The 27,042-nt window shown below is 45.5% G+C and overlaps 1 protein-coding gene across 1 annotated transcript in view; it reads left to right on the forward strand.

Annotated features, from left to right (window-relative positions):
* The first annotated feature begins 6,275 nt into the window (after positions 1-6,275).
* DHDDS (dehydrodolichyl diphosphate synthase subunit) overlaps positions 6,276-27,042 on the forward strand; it is a 31,272-nt gene continuing 10,505 nt past the window's right edge. Inside the window, exons 1-5 of the mRNA XM_075195773.1 lie at positions 6,276-6,384; positions 13,079-13,153; positions 13,922-14,038; positions 23,353-23,495; positions 25,864-25,980. Of these exons, the coding sequence (XP_075051874.1) occupies positions 13,091-13,153; positions 13,922-14,038; positions 23,353-23,495; positions 25,864-25,980 (440 nt within the window). The 5' untranslated portion in view covers positions 6,276-6,384; positions 13,079-13,090. The remainder of the gene's footprint in view (positions 6,385-13,078; positions 13,154-13,921; positions 14,039-23,352; positions 23,496-25,863; positions 25,981-27,042) is intronic.

Consider the following 27,042-nt stretch of genomic DNA (forward strand, 5'->3'; position numbering starts at 1 on the left):
TCTTGGCCAGGTGAGATGGGTGGACCTGCTGACAATACAGAGGCCCCGTAACAAGGCATAGCGGGAGGTGTTGGTGAAAACTTGTTGATCACTGCCTCGACAAATAGTTGTAAGTCAGAAAGAATGGGGTGATCAGACTCAACAAAAGGGTTTGCCCATTCCATAGCCTCTCCTCTAAAATGTGTTAACAAAAACAAAACTTGCCTCTTTGGGTCACTGGCAAGGCTAGGTACTGAGGGGAAATAAGAAGCACAAAACCTCAGCAGAGCACTAAATTGAGAAAGGTGCCCCTCGAAGGTAGATGACAGCTCACACTTGGCACCCTTGGCAACGGATGGTTCGGACTTGGCAGCAGGCTTGACAGGAGACCCGGACTGGGTGGCAGGCTTGACAGCAGGCCCGGACTGGGCGGCAGACTTGGGAGCAGGCCCGGACTGGGCGGCAGACTTGGGAGCAGGCCCGGACTGGGCGGCAGACTTGGGAGCAGGCCCGGACTGGGCGGCAGACTTGCCAGCAGGCCCGGACTGGGCGGCAGACTTGCCAGCAGGCCCGGACTGGGCAGAAGGCTTGCCAGGGACAGCGCTTTGAGAAGCCTGAGGGCAGACAGCGCTTTGAGAAGCCTGAGGGCAGACAGCGCTTTGAGAAGCCTGAGGGCAGACAGCGCTTTGAGAAGCCTGAGGGCAGACAGCGCTTTGAGAAGCCTGAGGGCAGACAGCGCTTTGAGAAGCCTGAGGGCAGACAGCACTTTGAGAAGCCTGAGGGCAGACAGCACCAAGTGGTAACTCGGGCTGAACCGCATGGACTGGCAACTCGGGCTGGACCGCATGGACTGGCAACTCGGGCTGGACCGCATGGACTGGCAACTCGGGCTGGACCGCATGGACTGGCAACTCGGGCTGGACCGCATGGACTGGCAACTCGGGCTGGACCGCATGGACTGGCAACTCGGGCTGGACCGCATGGACTGGCAACTCGGGCTGGACCGCATGGACTGGCAACTCGGGCTGGACCGCAAGGACTGGCAACTCGGGCTGGACCGCAAGGACTGGCAACTCGGGCTGGACCGCAAGGACTGGCAACTCGGGCTGGACCGCATGGACTGGCAACTCGGGCTGGACCGCATGGACTGGCAACTCGGGCTGGACCGCATGGACTGGCAACTCGGGCTGGACCGCATGGACTGGCAACTCGGGCTGGACCGCATGGACTGGCAACTCGGGCTGGACCGCATGGACTGGCAACTCGGGCTGGACCGCATGGACTGGCAACTCGGGCTGGAGGGACAGAACCCCCTCTGGAGCAGACTGTAAGAGCAGCGCCCCCTCTGGAGCAGACTGGAAGGGCAGCGCCCCCTCTGGAGCAGACTGGAAGGGCAGCGCCCCCTCTGGAGCAGACTGGAAGGGCAGCGCCCCCTCTGGAGCAGACTGGAAGGGCAGCGCCCCCTCTGGAGCAGACTGGAAGGGCAGCGCCCCCTCTGGAGCAGACTGGAAGGGCAGCGCCCCCTCTGGAGCAGACTGGAAGGGCAGCGCCCCCTCTGGAGCAGACTGGAAGGGCAGCGCCCCCTCTGGAGCAGACTGGAAGGGCAGCGCCCCCTCTGGAGCAGACTGGAAGGGCAGCGCCCCCTCTGGAGCAGACTGGAAGGGCAGCGCCCCCTCTGGAGCAGACTGGAAGGGCAGCGCCCCCTCTGGAGCAGACTGGAAGGGCAGCGCCCCCTCTGGAGCAGACTGGAGCTCAGGAACAGAGACAGCGGCTGAAGACTCAAAACTGGACACAGTGGCAGGAGACTCGGAACCGGACACAGTGGCAGGAGACTCGGAACCGGACACAGTGGCAGGAGACTCGGAACCGGACACAGTGGCAGGAGACTCGGAACCGGACACAGTGGCAGGAGACTCGGAACCGGACACAGTGGCAGGAGACTCGGAACCGGACACAGTGGCAGGAGACTCGGAACCGGACACAGTGGCAGGAGACTCGGAACCGGACACAGTGGCAGGAGACTCGGAACCGGACACAGTGGCAGGAGACTCGGAACCGGACACAGTGGCAGGAGACTCGGAACCGGACACAGTGGCAGGAGACTCGGAACCGGACACAGTGGCAGGAGACTCGGAACCGGACACAGTGGCAGGAGACTCGGAACCGGACACAGTGGCAGGAGACTCGGAACCGGACACAGTGGCAGGAGACTCGGAACCGGACACAGTGGCAGGAGACTCGGAACCGGACACAGTGGCAGGAGACTCGGAACCGGACACAGTGGCAGGAGACTCGGAACCGGACACAGTGGCAGGAGACTCGGAACCGGACACAGTGGCAGGAGACTCGGAACCGGACACAGTGGCAGGAGACTCGGAACCGGACACAGTGGCAGGAGACTCGGAACCGGACACAGTGGCAGGAGACTCGGAACCGGACACAGTGGCAGGAGACTCGGAACCGGACACAGTGGCAGGAGACTCGGAACCGGACACAGTGGCAGGAGACTCGGAACCGGACACAGTGGCAGGAGACTCGGAACCGGACACAGTGGCAGGAGACTCGGAACCGGACACAGTGGCAGCAGGCTCCAAGCTGGAGGCAGATGATGTGACCTCAGAGCTGGAGGCAGATGATGTGACCTCGGCACAGGAGACAGAGGCTGGCACCTCGGCACAGGAGACAGAGGCTGGCACCTCGGCACAGGAGACAGAGGCTGGCACCTCGGCACAGGAGACAGAGGCTGGCACCTCGGCACAGGAGACAGAGGCTGGCACCTCGGCACAGGAGACAGAGGCTGGCACCTCGGCACAGGAGACAGAGGCTGGCACCTCGGCACAGGAGACAGAGGCTGGCACCTCGGCACAGGAGACAGAGGCTGGCACCTCGGCACAGGAGACAGAGGCTGGCACCTCGGCACAGGAGACAGAGGCTGGCACCTCGGCACAGGAGACAGAGGCTGGCACCTCGGCACAGGAGACAGAGGCTGGCACCTCGGCACAGGAGACAGAGGCTGGCACCTCGGCACAGGAGACAGAGGCTGGCACCTCGGCACAGGAGACAGAGGCTGGCACCTCGGCACAGGAGACAGAGGCTGGCACCTCGGCACAGGAGACAGAGGCTGGCACCTCGGCACAGGAGACAGAGGCTGGCACCTCGGCACAGGAGACAGAGGCTGGCACCTCGGCACAGGAGACAGAGGCTGGCACCTCGGCACAGGAGACAGAGGCTGGCACCTCGGCACAGGAGACAGAGGGAATGGGTGCCTCAGGACAGGCAGCTGGAGCTGGCAGATTGGGTCTCTTCGCAGAGAACAGGAATGCTGGAGCATAAACAGATTTGGAGTGCCGAGAGGAAACAACAGGAGATGGTTCAGTAAGCTGACGTGGTCTACGGACAGGACAGTCCTGCAAGAAATGTGCATTGCTGGCACAGTAGAGACACAGTTTGTTGGTTACTCTGCGCTGTCGCTCCACTTCGGTCAGATGGGGGCGTGGCCCACTTGTGAACCGGGCATTAGTTAAACTGCAGTTGTTAGTTAAATGCAAATTTGACATGGTATTATTGCAAGGTGTTGGCGGCACGGATTCAGCAGCAGACAGAGTTGGCTGGGTCAAATCAACAGCATTAGATTTCAGTGAAACCGTCTCTGATAGTCTCCTGAGTGGGTCCAAAAGCAAAGCGGAAAATCCGGCCAGCTGGGAGCGCAACAATATAATGTCCATTTGTAAGGTTTGTAGCAGGGGTAATTCCATGATAGGTAAAACAGACATGTTGCAAAAGACAAATGAAAACTTGATTGCAGCAAAAAGGTCCCAGAATAAAACAAAACTTTCACCTGACTCCAAAGCTGTTTTTTGGGCTGGTTATACTGTCACGGTTCTCAAACAGAAGTACAGCTAGGAGTCATGAATTCGGTGAAAAACACTGTGTTTATTTGCAGAGAGGTGATAACAGGTAATAAGGAGCAGTGATAAATACCAGGTTCCAGCTGATGCAGCAAGTAGCATGAAATGTCCAGAAACAATCAGGTAAGGACAACAGGAAATGACATCAGGATTAGGACAACAATAACCAGCAATGACTGCTGGGAGGAACAGGTATAAATAAGGGGAATGAGACACACCCAGGTGCATGAGATAATTAGTGAACATACAGGTTAACTCCTTAAGCACAAGAATAATGCACAATAGCAGCACCTCTGGGGAAAAGAGGTACTGCTGGAACACAAAATAGAAATACAAATAATAGAATGACAAAAAGGCAGGAGCTGCCATGCAAAGCAGCATGTAATGCATACGCTGTAGGCAGATCATGACACTCCTATGGAATATATATATTTTTTTTATATATATATCCAAAACGTATCTCCAAAACGGCAGGACTTGTGGGGTGTTCCCGGTATGCAATGGTTAGTGCCCACCAAAAGTGGTCCAAGGACAGACAACCAGTGAACCGGTGACAGGTTCATGGGCGCAAAAGCATCAATGATGAATGTGGGGAGAAAAGAACACACATTGCATCGCAGCTTGCTGCGAATGGGGCTGTAGCAGCAGACTGGTCAGCGTGCCCATGGTAATCCCAGTGCACCAATAAAAGCACCTACAATGGGCATATGAGCACCAGAACTAGATGATAGAGGAATGGAAGAAGGTGGCCTGGTGTGATGAATCTTGTTTTTTTTTCACATCATGTGGATTGCCGGGTGTGTGTGTGCTGTCTATCTGGGAAAGCGATGGCACCAGGACGCACTATGACAAGCAAGCTGGCGGAGGCAGTGTGATGCTCTGTGCAATGTTCTGCTGGGAAACCTTGGGTACTGGCATTCATGCACTGGCGTGATCAGGGGGGGGGGCGTTCGGGCAAATGCCCCTCCTAACAGTGATGTTCCGTCTGCAGGCAGACACTATGTGAGGTCCGTGTCTGCAGAGACAAATAGGCAAGGTATGCTGCCCGACCACTGAAAAGATTGTAGATCCACCCTTGCATTCATGTGCATGTTACTTTTATACATACGTAAACAGTATTCGCTGATGGCAGAGGCCTCTTTCAGCAGGATAATGCACCCTGCCACACTGCAAAAATTGTTAAGGAATAGTTTGAGGAACATGACAAAGAGTTCATGGTGTTGACTTGCCCTCAAATTCCCCAGATCTCAATCTGATCGAGCATCTGTAAGATGTGCTGGAAAAATAAGACTGAGCCATGGAGGCCCCATCTTGCAGCTTACAGGACTTACAAGGATCTGCTGCTAATGGACTGGTGCCAGATTGCACAGGAACACCTTTAGAGGTCTTGTGGAGTCCATGCTTCAATAGGTCAGAGCTGTTTTGGCAACACAAGGGGGACATGGCTGATTGGTGTATATAGTGATTACGGGTTTTAAACTGTCCCAATACAGTAACTATTGTATAGTGAACTACTGCCAATGTGTTGTTACTTAACGTGGTGAAAGCACAGAAGTAGGTATGGTTTATTAGGCAAGGTGTAAAAAGCACATGGGTATTTAATTAGATTATATATGAACGGGGAAAGGAGATAAAATGCTCATTTAAGCCGCCACTCTCCATCTTTAACAAAACTAAAATATATATATATTTTTAAACAAAACTTTTTATTTTTTAAACATTTTGTTTTTTCAGTTATTTTTTTAATGAACCAAGCTTGGGCGACGTGTAGCCCAAGCTTGGCTACATGTCTGTTATGAAATAAAAAATCCCAACATGAATTCACTCCCACAGCTGTTGAATGCAGCTAAGAACTCCACTGGGCTGGGAAGCACACCGACAATCATAACAAACATTACATGAAAATAAAATTATCTCTGCCCTTAGTATAACATTAACTGCACGACACGCTTATTACAGTACCCTATCTTGAAAGACTGAACTTGCCAAAATTGTTAAACTCGCTAGAAACTCAGTTCAATCACATTTTACACGTACGAATAGAGGAATCCTACACTTGCTTTTAAAATAAGTTATTTATATATATATATATATATATATATATATATATATATATATATATATATATATATATTATTTTTTTATTTTTATTCAAAGGGGAAGCCACAGCCATGGATTTTGCACGCCCAAAGAACTTGAAAGGTCCCTCCCATACCTATTACCAGTGCTTCCATAGTACCGTGTCACTACGTTATGGGGTAAAAGTGCCACGGCGGAAACCATTCACACCGATATAGCACGGAGCAGAACCTATCACCAGTCACTGTCATGCAAGTGGGCAGTCCTAGCGGTAGGATGTCTTCTTCATTGCTCTCATATGTTTCCGCCCACACATTGACATCACAAATCGGAGACGAAATGAGGTCAACATTGTGCGCTATGGCCGGGTGCCTGTGAGTGCGGAAGTCTTTCATGGAAAGGAGGTGATGATAGCCGGGTAAGGGAGATGGACTTTGCAATTGTATCGGTCAGTTTTCATAAAAAAGTAGCTGGTTGTGTTTGCTTGTAGGGGTGAAATATGAAGCTATAACACTACTGTCCATGTAACCTGTTGCAGTCAACTTATGGAAGTAAAAATATCAGCATACTCGTTGTAGTTCCAATACAGCTGAAGAATACATTTCATAAGCAACTTGTTCTGGCTGTGTTTTCTAAGTTCTGGTTCTAATTTATGGCTATACCTTGGTGACCTCTATGAATGGCTCACGCTTGGTTAGCCAGAAATTATGTTTTGAATTGTATTATAAACTTGTTGTTTCACTGATTCATGCTTCCATATCTCACAGAAAGTATTCATGTATCTTAGAGTTGAAAAATATAGCACGGAAGATTAACTTTAAATCCATGATATCCACGCTGTCCATGATGTTGTAGTAATGTTTTAATCTATATTGGTTGTGCCTTTTATAGAAAAACTTGTATGCTCTAAACATGACTTGTAATTGCTAGTTCCAGATCATTCAGTTTAGGAGTGGGTGACACCCAGGGGAGGGCTGGTATATTTTAGCCCGGGGGGCAAGATCTGCAGCTTATTTTAAAGGGGAAAAATGCAAGTGCTGACACCTACTAACTATCAAACTTTTACTTAAGCTTTGATACACATAAAACAACCAAGTAGGGTTGCCATTGTTTCTTGAAGTTCCTCTTCTGCATGGCTGTAAGAGTTTGCCATTTCTTGCTCTCTTAACTGTACTTCTAGTATTCAGGCTTTCAAACACTTGAAAAATCCTCTTTCAAAAAGTTTATTAACTGGATCCATAAACTATATTTCACAAACACAATCATTACTGTATATTGCCATGCTGCTTTTCATTGCTCACATACCATTAAAACTATAGGCCTCATTCACCAACAAATCAAAACTAACATAATGTGCATTGTTTTAAGAAAAACAAAAAACTAAAATAAATAAAAAATGCATGTACATCCAGTATATGCACGTTCGTATTCAACTAGGAACACATCTGAAGATAGGTCTGTTGATGAATGTGGGTGTAGGTCTGCTCTGCTCTGACAGGCAAGACCTGCAGGATACCATCAATACATATGTGGAACATCAAGTCGCAAAGAAAAAAATAAAAACTATTCAATTAATGTCACCTTTTATTAAAAAAATAAAAAAGGGGTATTTTTTTTTCTTCCCATAAATACATTTATTAGGAGGTTATTAATGTCTACTGTACAGAAAAGACATTTTTACAGTTGCTCCTAATAGAGAACACATGTTCTAGCCTGCATACACAGCTGTCGTCCACTAGTAATCTGTTCTTACACCAGGTCTTTAGCTGGTGCAAGAGATACCATTGAAAATTATGTAACTTAGAGATGCCCAAAGCTTGTATTTATTTATTATTATTAATATTTATTTATAAGGCGCCACAAGGCATCCGCAGCGCCGTACAGAGACAAACAAAATCACAATACAATGGGAGATAGCACAGTACAGTAAACACAGCAACTCAGTACGCTCAATGCACAGCTAGAGAGGGCGGGGAAGGGGGAGGGAGGATCCGCAAACGACGGGGCCCAAGAAGGAGGGCGCGGAAGACAGTGAGACCCCCAGAGGGGACGTGGGGTGGAGGACCCTCGAGGAGGAGGGCTAAGTAGCTGGAGAGCAGAGTTAGAAGTGGTGGAAACAGGAGGAGAGATGGCCCTGCTCAGAGGAGTGTACAATCTAAGGGGTGGACAGAGAGAGAGACGCAGGGGAGAGAAGGGGGACAGAGGCAGAAGATAAGGTAGGAAGTTAAGTGGGAAACAGAAAGGCTTTAAGAAAAAGGTGGGTTTTTAGGGCCCGTTTGAAGCTGGACAGATTAGGGGAAGTTCTGATGGAGGGAGGGAGCTTGTTCCAGTGGAGGGGGGCAGCGCGGGCGAAGTTTTGGATACGCACGTGGGAGGAGGTTATAAGGGGGGAAGAGAGGCGACGGTCAGAGGCAGAACGGAGAGGGCGGGATGGAGCATGAATAGAGAGGAGGGTGGAGATGTAGGGCGCAGTGGAGTTGGCGAGGGCCTTGTAGGTGAGTGTGAGGAGCTTAAAGAGGATTCTGAAGGGGAATGGGAGCCAGTGAAGGGCTAGGTAGAGGGGGGAGACAAAAGAGGAGCGGCGAGAGAGGAAAATAAGCCTAGCTGCAGCGTTAAGGACAAATCGAAGGGGATCGAGATGAGAGTGGGGGAGGCCAGTGAGGAGGAGGTTGCAGTAGTCCAGGCGGGAGATGATCAGAGAGTGGATAAGGCATTTGGTGGCATCTTGGGAGAGGAAGGGCCGGATGCGAGCGATGTTGCGCAGCTGGAAGCGGCAGGATTTAGCAAGAGAGAGGATGTGGGGGCAAAAGGAGAGAGAGGAGTCGAGGATGACACCAAGGCAGCGAAGTTGGGGGACAGGGGAGATAGAGGTGTTGTCGACAGTGATGGAGAGGTCAGAAGGGGATGGGGTATGAGAGGGAGGAAAAACTATGAGCTCAGTTTTGGCAAGGTTAAGTTTGAGGAATCGAGAGGACATCCAGGAGGAGATGGCAGAGAGGCAGGCGGACACCCTAGAGAGGAGGGAGGGAGAGAGATCAGGAGAGGAGAGGTATAGTTGAGTGTCGTCAGCGTAAAGGTGGTAGCTGAAGCCGAAGGAGCTGATGAGTTCACCCAGGGAGGAGGTGTATAGAGAGAAGAGTAAGGGTCCCAGAACAGAGCCCTGAGGGACCCCGACTGGAAGGGTGGATGGGGGGGAGAGAGACCCAGAGGTGGTGACAGAGAAGGAACGGTGAGTAAGGTAAGAGGTGAACCAGTACAGGACTGGGCCAGAGAGGCCGAAAGACTGGAGGGTGTGAAGGAGGAGGGGGTGGTCAACGGTGTCAAAGGCTGCAGAGAGGTCAAGGAGGATGAGAAGGGAGAAGTGGCCCCTGGCTTTTGCAGAGAGGAGGTCATTGGTGACTTTAGCCAGGGCAGTTTCAGTGGAGTGGAGGGGGCGGAAACCAGACTGGAGAGGATCAAGGAGGGAGTATTCAGAAAGGTAGGAGGTGAGACGGCTGCAGACGAGCCTCTCGAGAATTTTGGAGGCAAAAGGGAGAAGAGATATGGGGCGATAGTTCGAGAGAGAAGTGGGGTCGAGATTAGGTTTCTTAAGAATGGGGGATACAAGAGCATGTTTGAAGGAGGAGGGGAAGATGCCAGTGGAGAGGGAGAGATTAAAGAGGTGAGCGAGGTGGGAGCAGGTGGTGGGGGAAAGGGAGCGAAGAAGGTGGGAGGGGATGGGATCCAGGGGGCAGGTAGTGGGGGGGGAGGATAAAATGAGAGAGTGGATTTCCTCGCCGGTGGTGGGACGGAAGGAGTGGAGGGGAAGGTGGTTGGGGGGGGGGGGGGGGAGGACAGAAGAGTGGGAGGGGTGGAGGAGATTTCAAGTCGGATGGCCTCAATTTTAGAGGAGAAGAAGGAGGCGAAATCAGAGGCAGTCAGGGAGGAGGAGGTGGGGGGAGGGGAGGGGAGGGGGCCAAGAGAGTGCTGAAGGTGGCAAAGAGGCGGCGGGTGTTAGAGGACTGGGAAGAGATGAGGGATTTAAAGAAAGATTGTTTAGCGAGTGAGAGGGCAGAGCTGTAGGATGAAAGGATGAATTTAAAGTGGAGGAAGTCAGCCAGGGAGCTGGATTTTCTCCAGTGACGTTCGGCGGAACGGGAGCATTTTTGGAGGAAGCGGGTAAATTTGGAGTGCCAGGGTTGGGGTTTGGAGCAGCGGGGGTGGACGGAGTGGGCAGGGGCGACCGCGTCCAGAGCGGAGGTGAGGGTGTGATTGTAGAGGGAGACCGCCTGGTTGGGGCAGGCCTGGGAGGAAAGGGGAGAAAGGAGGTTATCGAGAGAGGAGGACAGAGAGGCAGGGTCAAGAGCATCGAGGTTGCGTATGGACAGAGTAGGTTTGGGCAGGGGGAGGGGAGCAGGAGAAGAGGAGAAAGAGAAGATGGTGGTCGGATAGAGGAAAGGGAGAGATGGAGAAGTCGGAGAGATTACATAGGTAGGAGAAGACAAGATCAAGGGAGTGACCAAGGCAGTGGGTAGAGGAGGAGGTCCATTGGGTGAGACCAAGGGAGGAAGAGAGGGTGAGCAGTTTGCTGGAAGCAGGGTAGGTGGGGTTGTCGATGGGGATATTAAAGCCACCGAGAATGATCGAGGGGAGATCGGAGGAGAGGTAGTGAGGAAGCCAGCTAGCAAAGTTGTCAAGGAAGAGGGAGGTGGGGCCAGGGGGGCGGTAGATGACAGTGACGCGGAGATGGATGGGGTAGAAGAGGCGGATGGAGTGAGCTTCAAAAGAGGAGAAGGAGAGGGAGGGTTCAGGGGGAATGACACGAAAAGTACAGGTGGAGGAGAGTAGGAGGCCAACTCCACCACCAGGGCGGGCACCAGGCCTGGCGGAGTGGGTGAAGGAGAGGCCACCATAGGAGAGGGCAGCGGGGGAAGTAGTATCAGAATCGGAGAGCCAGGTTTCAGTAACGGCAAGAAGGTTAAAGGAGTTGGATAGAAGGAGGTCGTGGATAGCAGTCAGCTTGTTGCGGACGGATCTGGCATTTCAGAGGGCACAGAAGAAAGGGGGAGAGGAGAGGGGGGAAATGGGGATGAGGTTAGCAAGATGAGCAGCGCGCGGGGGATGGCGGGGAGGAACGGGAGAGGTAGGGCGGGGGGAGAGTATGGGTATGGAGTGAGAGCGGGGAGGCATAGTAGGGAGAGAGAGTAACAGAACAGTGAGATAGTGGGGACAGTGAAAAACAGGTAAGAACAAAGGCAGGAAGACAATGAAAAGGTGGAAGATAATAACGAATTATTGTTGTATTGGAAGCTGCTGCGTGTGCTCGAGCTCAGCATGCATTTACTGTACATTGACTACATGCATACATCCAGTCCACTCCATATTCCGCTTCTGAAATTGTAGGCTGTGTTAAAGGTCCTTTGCGCCCGAAGATTAATTGGGTGTTGCTGCATTCTCTGGCATATGGTTAGCTTCTGGGCACGCACAGAGCGATTTTACGTAAAATATGGCCATCTGAGGACGACGTTAGCCATTCAATCCTATGGGGAGAGCATTGCAGGAGAGGGAACTTTTTATCCCTCTCTGGCAGAGATTCTCCTCTCCCCTGCGCTGATTAACACAAATGTCATCTGTGCATACATGGCCCTAGGTTGTGCATGTGCAGTAGAGACTCAGGGCTAGATTTACTATGCTGCGGGTTTGAAAAAGTGGGGATGTTGCCTATAGCAACCAATCAGATTCTAGCTTTCATTTATTTAGTACTTTCTACAAAATGACAGCTAGAATCTGATTGGTTGCTATAGGCAACATCCCCACTTTTTCAAACCCGCAGGTTAGTAAATCTAGCTCTCAGAATCTTCACTAGAAAAGAGTAGTTGCCGGGACTGTCTTCTATGGGATGCACTGTCCTGACATGACTTCTTTTGTAAATTCCCCCGAAAATTCATATGTTATCGTTGTGGGGCAAAAACTTGATTAACTTTATATAGGGCCCTTACACTTTCAGGGGGCACTTCCTCCCCTCTCATCCTGAGACATGGCTGATCTTCATACACAGAATGTATCAAAAGAAAATTCAATCTATATAATACTGAATCTGATATTAACATACACTCAAAATGACAGGTTTTCTTTAATACTTGTTTTATTTTCCTTTCTAAATTGTAAGCTTTTCCAAACAAGGACCTCCTGGTGTTTACTTAATATTTGCCATTTGATTTGTATGATGCTGAGGAATATGTCTGTGATAAATAATACTTTCTTGGTTACTTTAAAATGACTTTAAGCCACAGACTTGGAAAAATCTTCCTCAATTTTAGATTAGCATGGAAAATGATTAAATGTACAATTCTATTAAAATAGATTTTGCAGCCACAACTTTTACAGGTTCTATTGATCATTTGAAATCATACAATCCAAACTGCCTACATGGTATAAATTGTAGGGTCCAATTGTATGTAGGTACTCATTTTTTATTACCATTAAAATATATATCTGCTCCCAAAATCTCAAAACATTCATATGCACTCAGTTGTTGAACTGCCAAATGCAGGAACCACCAGAACATATGGACCTTATTACACAATATAGAGCATTACTGTACCTTTGCTTATGCCATATTACAGCAACATGAGTGCACCATTATACAAGCAAATACATCTGAACATCTTGATGCTACTTGTGAGTCATTAGCATCAATACGGAGTCGAGGCTTTCCACTGTCATACCAAGGATGTCAGCATGAAGTGTCAATGTATGCTAATGTAAACAAATTTAAGCTTTTTACATGTATCAGATGCCATTAGCTTTCACTGGACAATGGAACAAGGTGATATTACACTATTAGACTTTTTAATAACTACAATGGATTATCAGGTTTGAAAAATGTATTTTACTTTAATGCTTCATATATGAATATTTTAATTTGGGGGGTTTAGTAGTCCTATATATATTTTATGTTGAGGCAGCCTTGAATTTTGATATATATTTGTAAATGTTGTTGTTATTATTATTATTTTTTTTGTACAAAATGGTTTGTATATTAATGTAAATTGTCTTTTAAATGTCTGTCAATCCTTGAGATAATAAAAATGCATACATTTTCTGTTCTTACATAGTGCTCTGTTTTCTAGATCGGCCATATCATGTCTTGGATTCGGGACAAGGAGCTATCATTGGTTGAACGGCTGTGTGCAAATGTGCTGAAGGTATGAAGGCATGTTTAATACAGATATAAGGGAAACACAGGTGCGTTAGGGTAATAGTCGTGTTTCAATAAGTCCACACTGCACAGGCATCCAATTTGGATGCAAAGCAACAGAAATTTAATAGAGGGGATGCAGACAGTGAGATGATAGATTAAAGATGGCCAATAATAAATATATAGCACATTCCCAACATATTAAAAAAAAAAATATTGCAATCTATGAAATGCAGGAAAAATATCGGACAATTATTCTAGTCAAGGATATACTTCTGAAAATACATTGGTACAAGTTAGAACATAAACATCAATTCCTTGGAGGGTAGGTACTGAAATACAAGTTAATCACCAAGTAATAGATTTATGTTACCTAATAAAAAGTAGTTGTCCGACATAATGATTTCAGAAACACACACCGATCAACCACATTAAAACCACTGACAAGGGATACATCAATCTATTACACACAACTGGATATTATCAGACTATCTAGCTAAATCAACAGTATGGGGCAGATTAAAGCATAAAGGCATTAACCATACATAATTAAAATAAAAAATAAGCAGAACCCAAGTATGGGTCTGCCATCCTATCTGTAGCCAAAGGTCACATCTTTAACATAACCATTCCACTATATGACCGTGCAAAGAATCTGGCCTATGCAATAAAAGATGTCTCTGCATTCACATGTGTTTGCTGTTATTAAAACGATTTAGATTAAGTCGAACATTTTTTGGGTTAATGCAGTATATTTTGTCTCTCTTTAAAATAGGCTGGTCCAATGCCCAAACATGTTGCCTTCATCATGGATGGGAACCGAAGATATGCTCAAAAATGCCACGTGGAGAGACAAGAGGGCCATTCACAGGGATTTGAAAAGCTTGCAGAGGTTAGATGCTATACCAGGCTGGTGCTACAAAGTAGAATGTGAACAATTGTCCATTTACATTTTTTGCATTTCTAGTCTGGAGTGTAGAGTAAGCACCATATGGTATAGGCCTTCACATTAGGAATTAATACATACAGAGCCTTTTTTACAGACCATACACGCAGACATAACGCTCAGCTAACCAGTTTTGCCTTGTTGCCATTTTGAAGTTCCTCGTTTGTTGGCACCATGTACATCAAGCTACTATTTATTATATATATATATAGATATATATATATATATATATATATATATATTTATTATTATTATTATTATTATTATTATTATTATTATTATTATTATTATTATTATTATTATTTAAAACTCCCTGCTTTGTCTGTGATGGATAGTTAAATTCTGGTGACATCCCTGCTTTTGTGGAAGAAGGTCCACAAAAAAGGGCATATCTTAGATAGATAAAGCTTGATAAACACATGATATCCCATAACTTCAATCTACCACCATGGTCTTATCTGTGTAGCGTTTGTATATTCTCCCTGTGTTTGCGTGGGTTTCCTCCTGGTGCTCCGGTTTCCTCTCACACTGTAAAAACTTGCTGGTAGGTTAATTGGCTGCTAACAAATTGACGTGTGTGTGTGTGTTAGGGAATTTAGACTGTAAGCCCCAATGGGGCAGGGACTGATGTGAGTTCTCTGTACAGTGCTGCGCAATAAGTGGCACTATGTAAATAGATGATGATGATACTATTTAAGTGCCACACCAATAGAGTATCTGCTCTGTTTGATGTAATATATATATATCACCGTTCCCTATTTACTGTGGTTACTTGTAGCTGTAATTAGGTCACAATTTTGTGATGAATCCTTTGTGGCCCACCACAAAAACGGTGTCAATATAATCGGTCACTGTTTACAATTTAACCGCATTAATATCATTATTATTATTATTATTCTTTTTTTTTTTATATGGCGCCATAAAGGGTCCACTGCACCTTACACTGAGCATAGGACAAAACAGGACATGACATACAGGGAATTGCAAAAAGAGCAGGTATACACTGGGTAAGGAGGTATGAGTGAAGTTCAGAACAAAAATGAGGTAGGGGTGCCCAAAGGTAGCAGAAGGAGGAGGCGGCCAAGAGTGCCCTGCTTGCAGGAGCTTACAATCTAGAGGAAAGGGGCAGACTAACAAGAGACACAAAGTGGGGAGTCAGGGGACAAGCTATCTGAAGGGAGAGTTGAACAAGAGCAAATGGGATGAGAGGAAGAATTAGAGTGGGGTGTACTATGATTGGTGAAGAATGAAGTTTTGCTGGCTATTAGATAGAAACATGATAGAACGAAAGAGATTGTTCAGCCACATCTGTTTTTTCCCTTTTGTATGAGTGGAAATGTTGTCACAGTTATTACAGGGTAGTGAGTGATTGGCTGTTGTGCTTCATCCTTGTGCAGCAACTCTTGGAAGGGACTTTGAGCAAAAGGCCAGGCCTACTTGGGCTCCGGCATTGCCTAGACTGTGGGCCAGCTTTCCTTGCACATTCCAGTCAAGGGCCCAAGTTTATCTTAAACCTCCATCCTGAGGTAGCCTTGGGCAAAGGCCTTAATTCTGTCCAGATTGATCCTTCCAAGGAAGGTATACCTCCATCGGGTTAGTCTACATCTGGAATGGGTCAGAAGAGGAGGAATGAGAAGGCGGGACAACAATGAGGATGTGGCTCTCTGCCATTCGAAGGGAGTCTCATGGGTATATTTACTATGCGGCTGTTCCGTACCGATTCCTGGTGCTTTGTCATTTTCTTCACACGGCAGTTTTATTAAAGACAAAACCTGATGACACTTTTGTTAAAGACACAGCCTGTTTTAAAAATATGAATTCAAAGCACCGGGAATCGTTACGGAACACCCGCATAGTAAATTTACCCCGAAGTTTGTTTGTATTTTTCGGGTACTAAGGCCATCAAATGCTTCATTAAAGTAGTACATTTAGCTCTGATGTCCAGGACCAGAGTAACTAACCAGATTACATTTTTAGGAAATGCCCCGCTCACTGGTTCCTATCGCCACAGATCAGTTCTTTAATTAGGTGGTATGAGGGAAATGGACAGATCAGCTGAAGTGTTTTATTATGATGATTCAGAGCACTTTTCCAGGGATGATTTGAAATTGTGTGACAGGGTGTGCAGTGGACCTTTCAGTCTCTCTGTTCACTGAAAATAGTTCCTCTCCCTGATGTGGTGTCCTTCTTGGACCCCTCACACAAGGGAATGGAAATGTTCTGAAAAGTTGCGGTGATGACATACAAAGTTTTTGGTAGACTATACATCCAGAAAAATCTGATGATCCCTTTCCATGAAAGGAAACTGAAAACGATCATTAAAGACAACAGAGAAAGCAGAAGTGCCCTCTTATGCAAAACAGACCTAAATAAGCTTGCTCTTCATACTCTTGTTCAGCAGCCAACTATTGAAGGACCAGTCTTCAAAGTCCCAGATTAGCACAAAGGACTTTTTGTTGGACTGTGATGCCCTTTGAGAGCCAAAGAGGACAAAGGCTAAGTACTTAGAAATCAACATGTCCTAACTACTGATTGAGCTCTATGGGATTGCCATCCTTTTTTCCAGTAATGTCAGGTCTAGCTCCATGCTTGACCCCTCGGTGCTCAATATAATTGTTAGATGTACAGGATATCATTTTTAGAGTTTTTTCAATTTTGCAGCAAAACACTTCATGATACTCTCCAAGGTTTTCTGGATGCAGCAGTCATCTGCTTGGTTTCAGAGTACCAAAATGGTCAGGTTTCTACTTCAGTTCTTTCTGGTGCTCAAGAAAGACTGTTTCTTACTTTTTGTATTAGAGCTAAAAAAGCCTTCAGGAAGTTTTGTGCGATTTCAAGAGGGGGTCATTTTTGGTCATTGATTCAGGCCATGATAGGGAATTTCTGGCATCTCAACATCCCCAGCCCTGAGGACCATCAGCAATTCCTCCATTTCGCCTTCCAAGGGATGCACCTTATTTTTCAGGCGCTTCCCTTAGGCTTGTTCTCAGCCCTCCTTGGCCTCCTTGGGGGCAGCACGGAGGCTAAGTGGTTAGCAATTCTGCCTCACAGTGCTGGGGTCATGAGTTCAATTCCCAACCATGGCCTTATCTGTGTGGAGTTTGTATGTTCTCCCCGTGTTTGTGAGTGTTTCCTCCAGGTGCTCAGGTTTGCTCCCACACTTCAAAAACATACTAGTAGGTTAATTTAACTGCGATCAAAATTGACCCTAGTCGCTCTCTCTGTCTTTGTGTGTATGTTCGGAAATTTAGACTGTAAGATCCAATGGGGCAGGGACTGATGTGAACGAGTTCTATATACAGCGCTGCGGAATCGGTGGCGCTATATAAATAAATGGTGATGATGATATTACTAAAGGTATGGCCTCCATGGCAGTGCTCTTGTGACCTCATGATCTTTCCATTTCTAGATGGTCTGCTGGTGAAGGCCTGCTTCATGGACCATTGCCACAACAGATGACCTCCTTTTGTGCTTGGGCATGTGGCAGTTTTCCTTTATCATTGCTCTTAGGGAGCATGTTCTTATAAATACTTTGCCAATCAACATCTGGTAGATGTGAGACATTTCCCTTGCCTGATCACCTGGACGTTGTTCCTTCAGAGTCTGGCTTTCTGGCTTTTGTTCCAGCCATCTTGACGGAGTACATCCTGGGGTTGGACAACTAGGACACAGACTTCCTGAGCCATCAATGCCTAGGAACCAGGGATTAGTTGCTGCACTCCTAGGTTTGTACAAGTGTATGAGTGCTGCCAAAAGTAGGTATTTTGGCATTGTCTAAATCATAATCTTACACTTTACAGAACCTGTACCTGAGAGTGCTTCCCTCCAAAATATTGATGGTCCCATGGCTTTTCTGGTTCATGTACCTTTTTACCTCCATCTCTCGATTCCTTGAGTTTGCTTAAGATGCAGAAGTCTGCTTTCTTTGTTTTTGTTGTAGTACCGATTGGTGTTACTTCTGTATGATGGTGTTTCTATGGGTTGCAGGCCATATTCTGACACTTTATTGTTTTCATATTTCTAGTTAATACCTCAGTCATATGTTTGGTTCCCCCTCTAGTCACATCAGTTCCTTATGTCATGTTTCACAAGGTTAATATGGTCCTTTGTACAGTCTCGTCTTTCATTCTTAATGCAGTCTCTGGTTTTCACATGAAACAGGAGTTCGTGGTGCCATGCATATGCCCCTATCCTAGAAATCCCAAGGTGATGCATCTGCAGCTCAACTCCATTCCTGTGGGCTTATGCTGGGGCAGGGAAACCAGTATCCCAAAGACCACACTGCACTTCACCGGGGTGTTGGTCCTTCATAGGCAGTTCTTTGGCAGTCCAAGTCTGCAGATAGGCTAACTGGTTTTCCTCGCGTGCTTTTTCTAAGTTTTACAAGGTAAATGTTGCCACCTCAGCATAGGTAGTCTTCAGCAGGAATGTGTTCCAGACAGCTGATCATTGTTGGTCTTCTGTTCTTTTCTTATTATTCTCATCTATTTTCTGGGCTAGTAGAAAACTGATGGAGATTAGGAAGATTATAGGAGGGCGGAGGTGCTTTGTAAACTGATTATGTTTAACCCACAATCTAACTTGCAGCCTGTTAAGTTTCAAAAACATAAAAAAAAAACTCCAACAAAAAACCCCAGAACTTTAATATCCTTTTATTCAGTGTCCTTTTTCCTAGTGCTACTCATGAGGTACTGCTCCTGGTTTTTGTTTTTTTTGGGTTTTTCCTTTAATCCCAAGTACCTACACTATGTAATGCTGAGGAATATGTCAGTGTTGTATAAAGTACATGTGTGGAAGCCATCATAGTGCTTTCTTGGCATCAGTAAAATTACATTTCAGGCCCAGACTTGGAATGGTGTTTCTAAATGCCATAAAGCATGAAAGATAGTAAGTGGTACAGTTTTAGTAAGATAATTTTGTAATCACAACTATTAAATCGTCTGATTTAATTATCTGACTTGGCCAAAGTGTCTGTGGGCATGGGTCATGAACTGCCAGGAGATCCTATCAAAGGCCTTTTCAGCATTTAGGAATAAGATGGGAGGGAGTTTTCCTAGTGTTAAGTATGTGGATAAGGTCAGTGGTTCTCCTTGTGTTATCTCTGGCCTGCCTACCAGGGATAAATCCCACCTGATCATAGTGGACTAGGCTAGGGAGTACAGAGTTTAAATGGTTGACAAGAATCTTTGCATACAATTTCAGGTCACTGTTGAGCAGGGAAATTGGACGATGGCACAGTTCTAAGCATCTTTTTCCTCTTTGTGAATAAGGGTTATATGAGCCTCTAAGAAGTCTTTGGGCCAGGGGGTGCCTTTCAGAATAGAGTTAGAGACTGGAGAGGCTAGGGGCCAGAAGAGTTGCAAACTTTCTAAAGGGAAGCTGATGAAAACCCGTTGGGACCTGGTGCCTTGCCAGCTTTTTTAGCCTTGATAACCTGCTCCACCTCCTCCAAGGTGATGGGTTCACTAAGACGGTCAGCGGCCTGGGGGGTCAGCTTAGGAAGACGGGCGCCCTCCAGGAATTTCTCTGTACATTCCGCCTGACTCTGATGGGCAAGGGCTTGGGGGGGCTGTTAAGGGAGGTTACAGTTTTTAGTAATACTTCTGAAATTCAGAACGGATTGATTTCGGGTCATAGACCAGGACCTCAGCGGAGTCCCTGATGGCCAGGAGATTGGGGGCCGAGATTTTGGTCCTCAGCTGAGTGGTCAAGAGCTTGTCTGTCTTATCGTCCTCTTCATAAAAACGCTGATTCAGCCATTTCCACTTGTTGACCACTCACTTGGTAGGAGAGCAGAAGGTTGAGTTTGACTCTTATGGAGATTATCTGTTTAAATATAGCAGGGTCTGGGTTGGATTCATGTTGCTGGGAGGAGATAGGAAGGTGTGTTGTTAAAGCTAGTGTCTGCCTCTTGGTGCTGGCTTCCAGGGCCAGAAGATGATCTCTGATAACAGCCTTATGGGCATTCCAGATAGTCGTAGGTGAAATATCAGGGGACTCATTTGTTTCAAAATATTCAGATAATAGGGATTTGAGGTGGGTTACCGTGTTGTGGAGGAGAGATTTATTAAGTCTCCAGGAGAAGGAGGGTCAAGAGGCTAAGGAGGAGAGGTCCGATGAAATCAGGGCATGGTTTGACAACGTCATTGAATGAATATTAGAATGAATGAGTTTAAGAGTTGGGTCGTGGCTGAGCAGGATCATGTAAATTCAGGAATATGTATTGTGGATGGGGGAGTAAAAGGAATAATCTCGGACCAAAGGGTCAGAGATTCGCCATATATTGTACAGGTTGTGCAACTTCAGGAAATCTTGCAAGGCTTTAGAGTTTCTCCTATCCCTCCTGTCGGGGAGAGCAGTCAAGGGGGGGGCAGACATATCCAGTAAGTGGTAAGGACCGTGTTGAAGTCTCCTCCCACTATCGGCTCCCCCTTACGGACCTGAGAAAGTATTGTCCCTAAACGCTTAAAGAATTTGTTGGTCCTGATTCGGAGCGTAAATATTCACTAGTGTGCAAGGAAGGTGGTTCAGATTACCCACTAGGATAATAAATCTACCCTCCCTGTCGCTATGTGTATATAGAAGATCAAAAATAAGGTTGCAAGAAAGAACAATTTCCACCCCATGTCTCTTCTGGGTAGAGTCACAGGCGTGATAGGTGAGAGGGAATTGTTTGGACCTATGTTTCGGGTGGAAGTGTTTAGTAAAGTGAGTTTCCTGAAAGAAGACTAGATCACCTTTTAAGGGCATGTAGGGAGGCGTTTTCACCCTTTTTTTTGGGGGAGAAACGAGACCGTTAAAAGATATCCGGCAGAGGGTCATGAGAAAGTCAGAGGTGAGGAGTCGGGAAAGAGATCGGTGTAGCAAAATGTGGTTCTGGCTAGTTAAGGGAGTGTATAAACAGGCCGACCAGGAAAGGGGAGGCATGGTACGAGTGCAGGGAGTGTCGGAAAGGCAGAGGAGAGAGGTCAGGTGTGTGGTGCTAGATACTCGTCCAAAGTGCTGGTAGGAAGAGTGGAGCTGTACACTGTACAATTTTTGATAGCAGCCAATTAACCTACCAGTATATTTTTGGAGTGTGGGATGAAACCGGAGCACCCGGAGGAAACCCACGTAAACACAGGGAGAACATACAAACTCCACACAGATAAGGCCATGATCGGGAATTGAACTCATGACCCCAGTGCTGTTCGGCAGAAGTGCTAACCACTAGGCCACTGTGCTGCCCATATTTTTTTATGTATATGTTTATGCATATTAAAGGTGAAGGTAAGATTTAGGTAGTTGGTGACACAGGAGCAGATAGGCAAGGGAGAGGAGAAGGGGTGTTAGTCAGCTTTCACCGCTACAGTGGGGCTGATACGAGAAGAATTCAGTACCTGGTGCGCTCCAGTTAGCATATATGTACAGACTGCTCGATTGCTTCCACATGGTGGCATTTTGATGGTAAGGTGCTATGTGCGAGGAATACACAAGATGGCAATGCAGATTTTGGTTCTGAATAATAGCGTGGAGCGAGTAGTTGTAGTACCAAAGCGACAGAGTCCACGTGTGGGACCCAACAGTTAATGACCAAAAGTCTGAGATGTTGGGTCTGTAAAGTGTATATATAGAAAGCGCTAGCAGTGAAGTTTGTGGGCTCTGGGAAGCTCCTTGAGCAGTTGAAAAGATTGGGCCACATGGTAGAAGAGCGGAACTGGAAATGACTGTTAGAGATCTGCTCACCTGCCGTGAATTAGTGGGGAAGGCAGTGGAATTCATCTGCTTTGCTGCTGACTCCCATTGAGCACGATGTTGTAGCGAAAGTTCACCGTTGGGAGCTCTGCTTCCAGGTGCATGAGCAACCGCTATATGAGAGCAAATATCAGTTGGTAGTATCCAGCCTGCAGTTAAAGCAATAAGCACAAGATGGCAGTGGTGGGGTCTAGCTGGAAAGTCACTGTGAGTGCCCAGGAACTGGACGAGTGGTAAATGTCCCTGTGCTTACCTGTTGCATACGAAAGAACAAAGATTGCATGAGGAGTCTATGCCAAAAGTCTCTGAGGGAGTGTTGGCTTATGTGCAAAGCAGTTTAGCAGGTGTCTGCATAAATGTCATAAGGACCCAAACAATAAGATGTGCGATGAGCCATGGAAGCACTTAAGGGGCAAGAAGTAGTAAGTTTCCAATAAATAAAAGAGAGTATACTACAACCTTACCCAGTGTGGTCAGTTCAGCTGGGTGACAACAAAGATGCACGACAGGATTTGTGGAGGGTGCTGGGAATAGGGCTGGAACTCTGCACCCCCTGGGGGAGGAAATGTCACTTCTGCTCTGTGGGCAATGTGTCCTGCCTTGTGTGCAATATGGGAGGGCAATCGTGCTGTCGACACCATCAAACAGCAGCCTCCATAGACTGTGCCGTCTGGGTGAAAGGTGGGTTCCTGGGTGGAGAAGGTTCCTCTTATCGGGGCAGTCAAGGCACCTCACTGTTGGCGTCTGTATGGTAGCCGCTGGGAATCTGGGTGCTCAATATGGCAGACAACATGACGCTCCAGGGTGGGTACCGCACACCACGCTCCGGGTCAGCAGAGGTGACCTGGTCCTCCTAATGTCTTCCGTTGATGGTAGGCAGGAGACTGGGCCAGTAGATTGCCGAGGCCTCTGCCGGACCTGGTAAGTTTCACGCCAAGATCCACTCATCGGCAGGAAGGAGCCACCTCTGGTGCCAAGGCAGTGGGTGAAAGTGACTCCATTCGGAGGTCAGTGGTCTGAGAGGGCTATCCTCCAGTGGGGTAACCGGGAAAAAAATGTCATGAAACTGGCGGTACGTCCACGGTTCTCAGAGCTTGCATAAGACCTCTCAGGCCATTTGACTACCAGGTCGCGCTACCTTATTCAACTACTTTTTAAAAGCTAATTCCACCCAAAACTAAAAAAAAAAATAGTTTTGGATGAAATGACTATAAAATAAAGTTTTACTTACCAGCACTCACTGTATCTGTCTACTGATTTAGTCAGACTTCTTCTAGGTGTCTGGTTTGGTTATTGCTTCAGGTTACCACTTTGCATTCTTTTCCTAAGTCTCTGCTTTTGGACTAAACTAATAGTGTTACGTCTGGGTGTATGGTTTGTAGAGGAAGTATATTTATTAACTTGGTGTCCAACCTTCTAGTCGTATGGCCTACAATCCATGGGGCTAGTGTATCTCAATGAATTGCATGAGAATGTATTTTATGGCATGTGCAAAAAAAAAAAGCTATTTTTCTCCCTCCATATAGACATTGCGTTGGTGTTTAAACCTTGGAATTTGTGAGGTGACTGTGTATGCCTTCAGCATTGAGAATTTCAAGCGTTCAGAGGAAGAGGTGGAAGGCCTAATGGAACTAGCCCGCCAAAAATTTATGCGACTTCTGGAAGAGAAGTAAGTGCTTACTTAGATTAAAACACAAAGGAGGGTTGGGTAATTCTTTTATGTGCAATATTATACCATAAGCAGAATTGTGTATTAAGTTGACAGTAGGTTAATCTGAAAATGACTGACATACCTATGTTGGGTTGCTTAGTGAAAAAACTTTTGATGTCACAGCACATCTTCTGGCTGGTTGTTTTGCTCTTGGCCATAGTTGTTTTGCATTTTCTATAGTTGTTTTACATCTTTTTTTTTTTTTCATAGCTTGAAGAGTGTTACAGTACACTCACAATCAGAGTACACTGTCACTTTGCTAGTTAGGGTGGAAGCGCTCACAGGACTTAAAGGAAGTAAGGAAATGGTTGGATTTTTTTGTTTTGTTTTTTAAACTTTATATAAAGAGGAAACAGCTTGAGAAATACAAACATCATATTGATCAAAAGAATATGAGTAAACAAGATGTCTGCTCTTATTTTTATGTTTTGTACTAGTGGGGGAGAGGGATCAGGGATGGGGGGGGGAGGAGGAGGATGGGAAGTAGGAAAGGCACAAATTTCAACAATGATATTACTAATGAAAATATATGCAGCATGTGCGAGGACAGGAAATAGTTGTTTATAATTAACAGAATCAACATTTCGATGGGGCACAGCATTGAGGTAACGAATACAGTGTTCCTGAATGTACAATTACCCTCCCATGTGTGAAAAAAGGTGCAAGACTTTTTGACTAGTAATTTAAAGTGCCACACACCACAGTGATTGTTCAATATTGAGGTATGTAAACCTATCGCTTGCCGAACGCTAGTGATTATTGTCAGAAGTGCATATGACCGCTACCACCATAACCATACTCTAACACAACACTAGTAGTAGGAACTGCAGGCAAGGTGCCTCAAGCAATTGAGTGAGGTACATGTGACCATCTTTGCCAACTACACAGGTTAATCAAAGTAACGATACTGCAAATAGGAGATATATTTGATGGGCGGACAGTACACCTAACGTCTAGAGGCCAATCACACTGGAGTATATGCAAGCTAATGACAGATGGTTGGAATACATTAATAAAAAGTTGAACAGTTAATAATAACACTGCAAAAATAAAAAACAGTGCAGGAGTTGCAGTGTAAAGAGAACAAAACACTGAAACTATATATGTATCATGGTAGTGTACAAAATATTGCAATTGGAGACAAGTGAAATAAAAAAAGGTGGCATGTCAATAAGGATGCGCAAAATGCTATCTGAAAAGAAAAAAGTGTAAGGGAGGTAATTGACGCCATGAAGGGGTCTGTATGTTGCACACACAAGAAGTGCGAGACTGACCATAGGGGACCTATTTAATGAACTAGACGAACCCAGCAAATTCCAACAACAGCAATAATACACTGAGACCATATTAGGCAGATGGGAGGAGTTCAAGTAGTTAGCCACCCTGTGGGGGCCTGGACCTATTGGAAGGACAGATACAGTTAGACACCAAATAAGGGGCAGACAATGATAGGTCAGGGCAAGGCCAGGTGGAGAAACAATTGTGGAAATGCACCAAGCTCAAGTTGGAACCCATAATTCAGTAATGAACGGGTGCTGCTAATACTGTGGCTTCAGTAAAATAGCTAAAGTATTCAGCTGGTATGGTAACTGTCCCAACGTGCAAATGGATTACGATTCTGAATTCATCCACTCATCTAGTCAACTGTACTCCCGAGCACCACTACTCTCTGCTACTCAGGGATGCCCTTAATAGAAAGCAGGAGGATGCCAAATGTTCATTGAGCCCTGAAAAGGTTATGATTTGAAGTCTGTGTATCCAGTGAACCTCTAACATAAATGACAAAGTAACATCTGATATGGGTTATTTGTCACATGAGATAAGAATTATAAAATTTTAGGACTTGGGGACTGGATGATTGTAACCTGATGTTACGACACCGATATAAAAGAGGGTGTACTTTCTTTTCCACGTGATATGTGTTGCAAACATAATGTACCTTCTACTGTAAAACACTAGGACATTAGAAAATACTAAGGTGTATAGCCGTGATTTCCATTTGCAAAAACAACTACAAGTTTTCTTTAGTCTAATTTGGGGTGCATACATTTGGAAAATGTGCAGTAACTATTTGTTTTTATCTTCAACATTTTGAAACACTTGACAATAGCAAATTAACTAAGTCCTGCATTTGTGCAAAAAGTTGTTCTCCATATGTATCTGTATATGAATGATTTTGCTAGTAAAATGTATGAGAACTGAGCCAGTAAGAAAAAAAAAAAAAGAGACCATTTCATTTTGATATTTGAAATTGCTCTAACTGTTAAGCGGTGTAGTACATTATACTTTACATTCTGTCTTTGATTAATCTTCTCTTCATACACAGGGATAAACTTCAGAAGCACGAGGTTTGTATTAGAGTGCTGGGTGACTTGACTTTGCTTCCCCTGGACATCCAGAAGCTTATTGCCCAGGCTGTCTTGGAAACTAAGGCCTACTCTAAGTGAGTGTTTGAAAGTATTTGCAGCAGCATAATTATAAACAAAGAGTGGTTATGTTCTTTGATTCACAGCTCTGAGGACTGTAGTGAATAATTGTTTCGTTGTTTTCTTTGAAAATTAATTAAATTTCATTTTAACTTTGTGTTTTATAAATATGATGTTTTATGGGGAAAAAAGAGCAATAAACCAAACTGGCTTTGGTTTTATTGACAGAAGTTGTCTTAATGAGTGGTCAGAAAATGAATCCCCTAATAGATTCTCATTGTAGATTCAATTGGAAGCGTTATACACCCATTTTTAAATATTAAGCGACCCTTTTATGGAGTTGTGTAGATTTATTTTCTATGCAATTAAAAAAAAAAAATGAAGAATATTGTACAGATAACACGTTCCTAGTAACACAAATCAACAGTATCTAAGTAAGTAATCTTCCTGAATATGATGATTCTCTCTATATAAAACAATGGTCACTTTTTATTTACTGGGGTCTCCCTGAAGTGTCTCTCCTAAAGTCTGGTTCAGGCCTGCAATGAAATCTGCTGTTTCAGAAAGTTGCTGACCTTCTTGAATGTGTGATTAATTCATGTCAATCAAAAGCTCCAGACATTAATCTGCATGTTAATTACCAAGTCTACATTTAGTAGAAAAAGACTCTCCTAACCTATAGATTACACACTAAAAAAAAGGGTCCATTGTTTTGGGCTACGAATTTATGATACTCTTTTTTTGAGAATTTGTGATCTACAGAATAATAAACAATTATTAATATAAGTTTTTATAGTAGTACTTAGTCTTCTAACAGGACCTATGTACTTAACCTTGTAGTCATCAGTAAAATAATTTAATATTCTGCATGCAAAGGAGTGAACTAAAATTTAAGGGAATGGGCAGCCATATGTTGGATGTCATTTTCCCTCAACCATGGTTTGGTTATAAATTACCTAACTTTAGTACTAGAATAGTTCATCCAAAATGTTTTGGTTTTTTTTGTGTGTGCGTGTGTTTAATATTGTACTAGCATACATTGTATTCCATAATGTATCACTGTGGTTCGTCAGACCCAT

The sequence above is a fragment of the Mixophyes fleayi genome, chromosome 2 (genome assembly GCF_038048845.1).
Source record: "Mixophyes fleayi isolate aMixFle1 chromosome 2, aMixFle1.hap1, whole genome shotgun sequence".
Taxonomy (NCBI): domain Eukaryota; kingdom Metazoa; phylum Chordata; class Amphibia; order Anura; family Limnodynastidae; genus Mixophyes; species Mixophyes fleayi.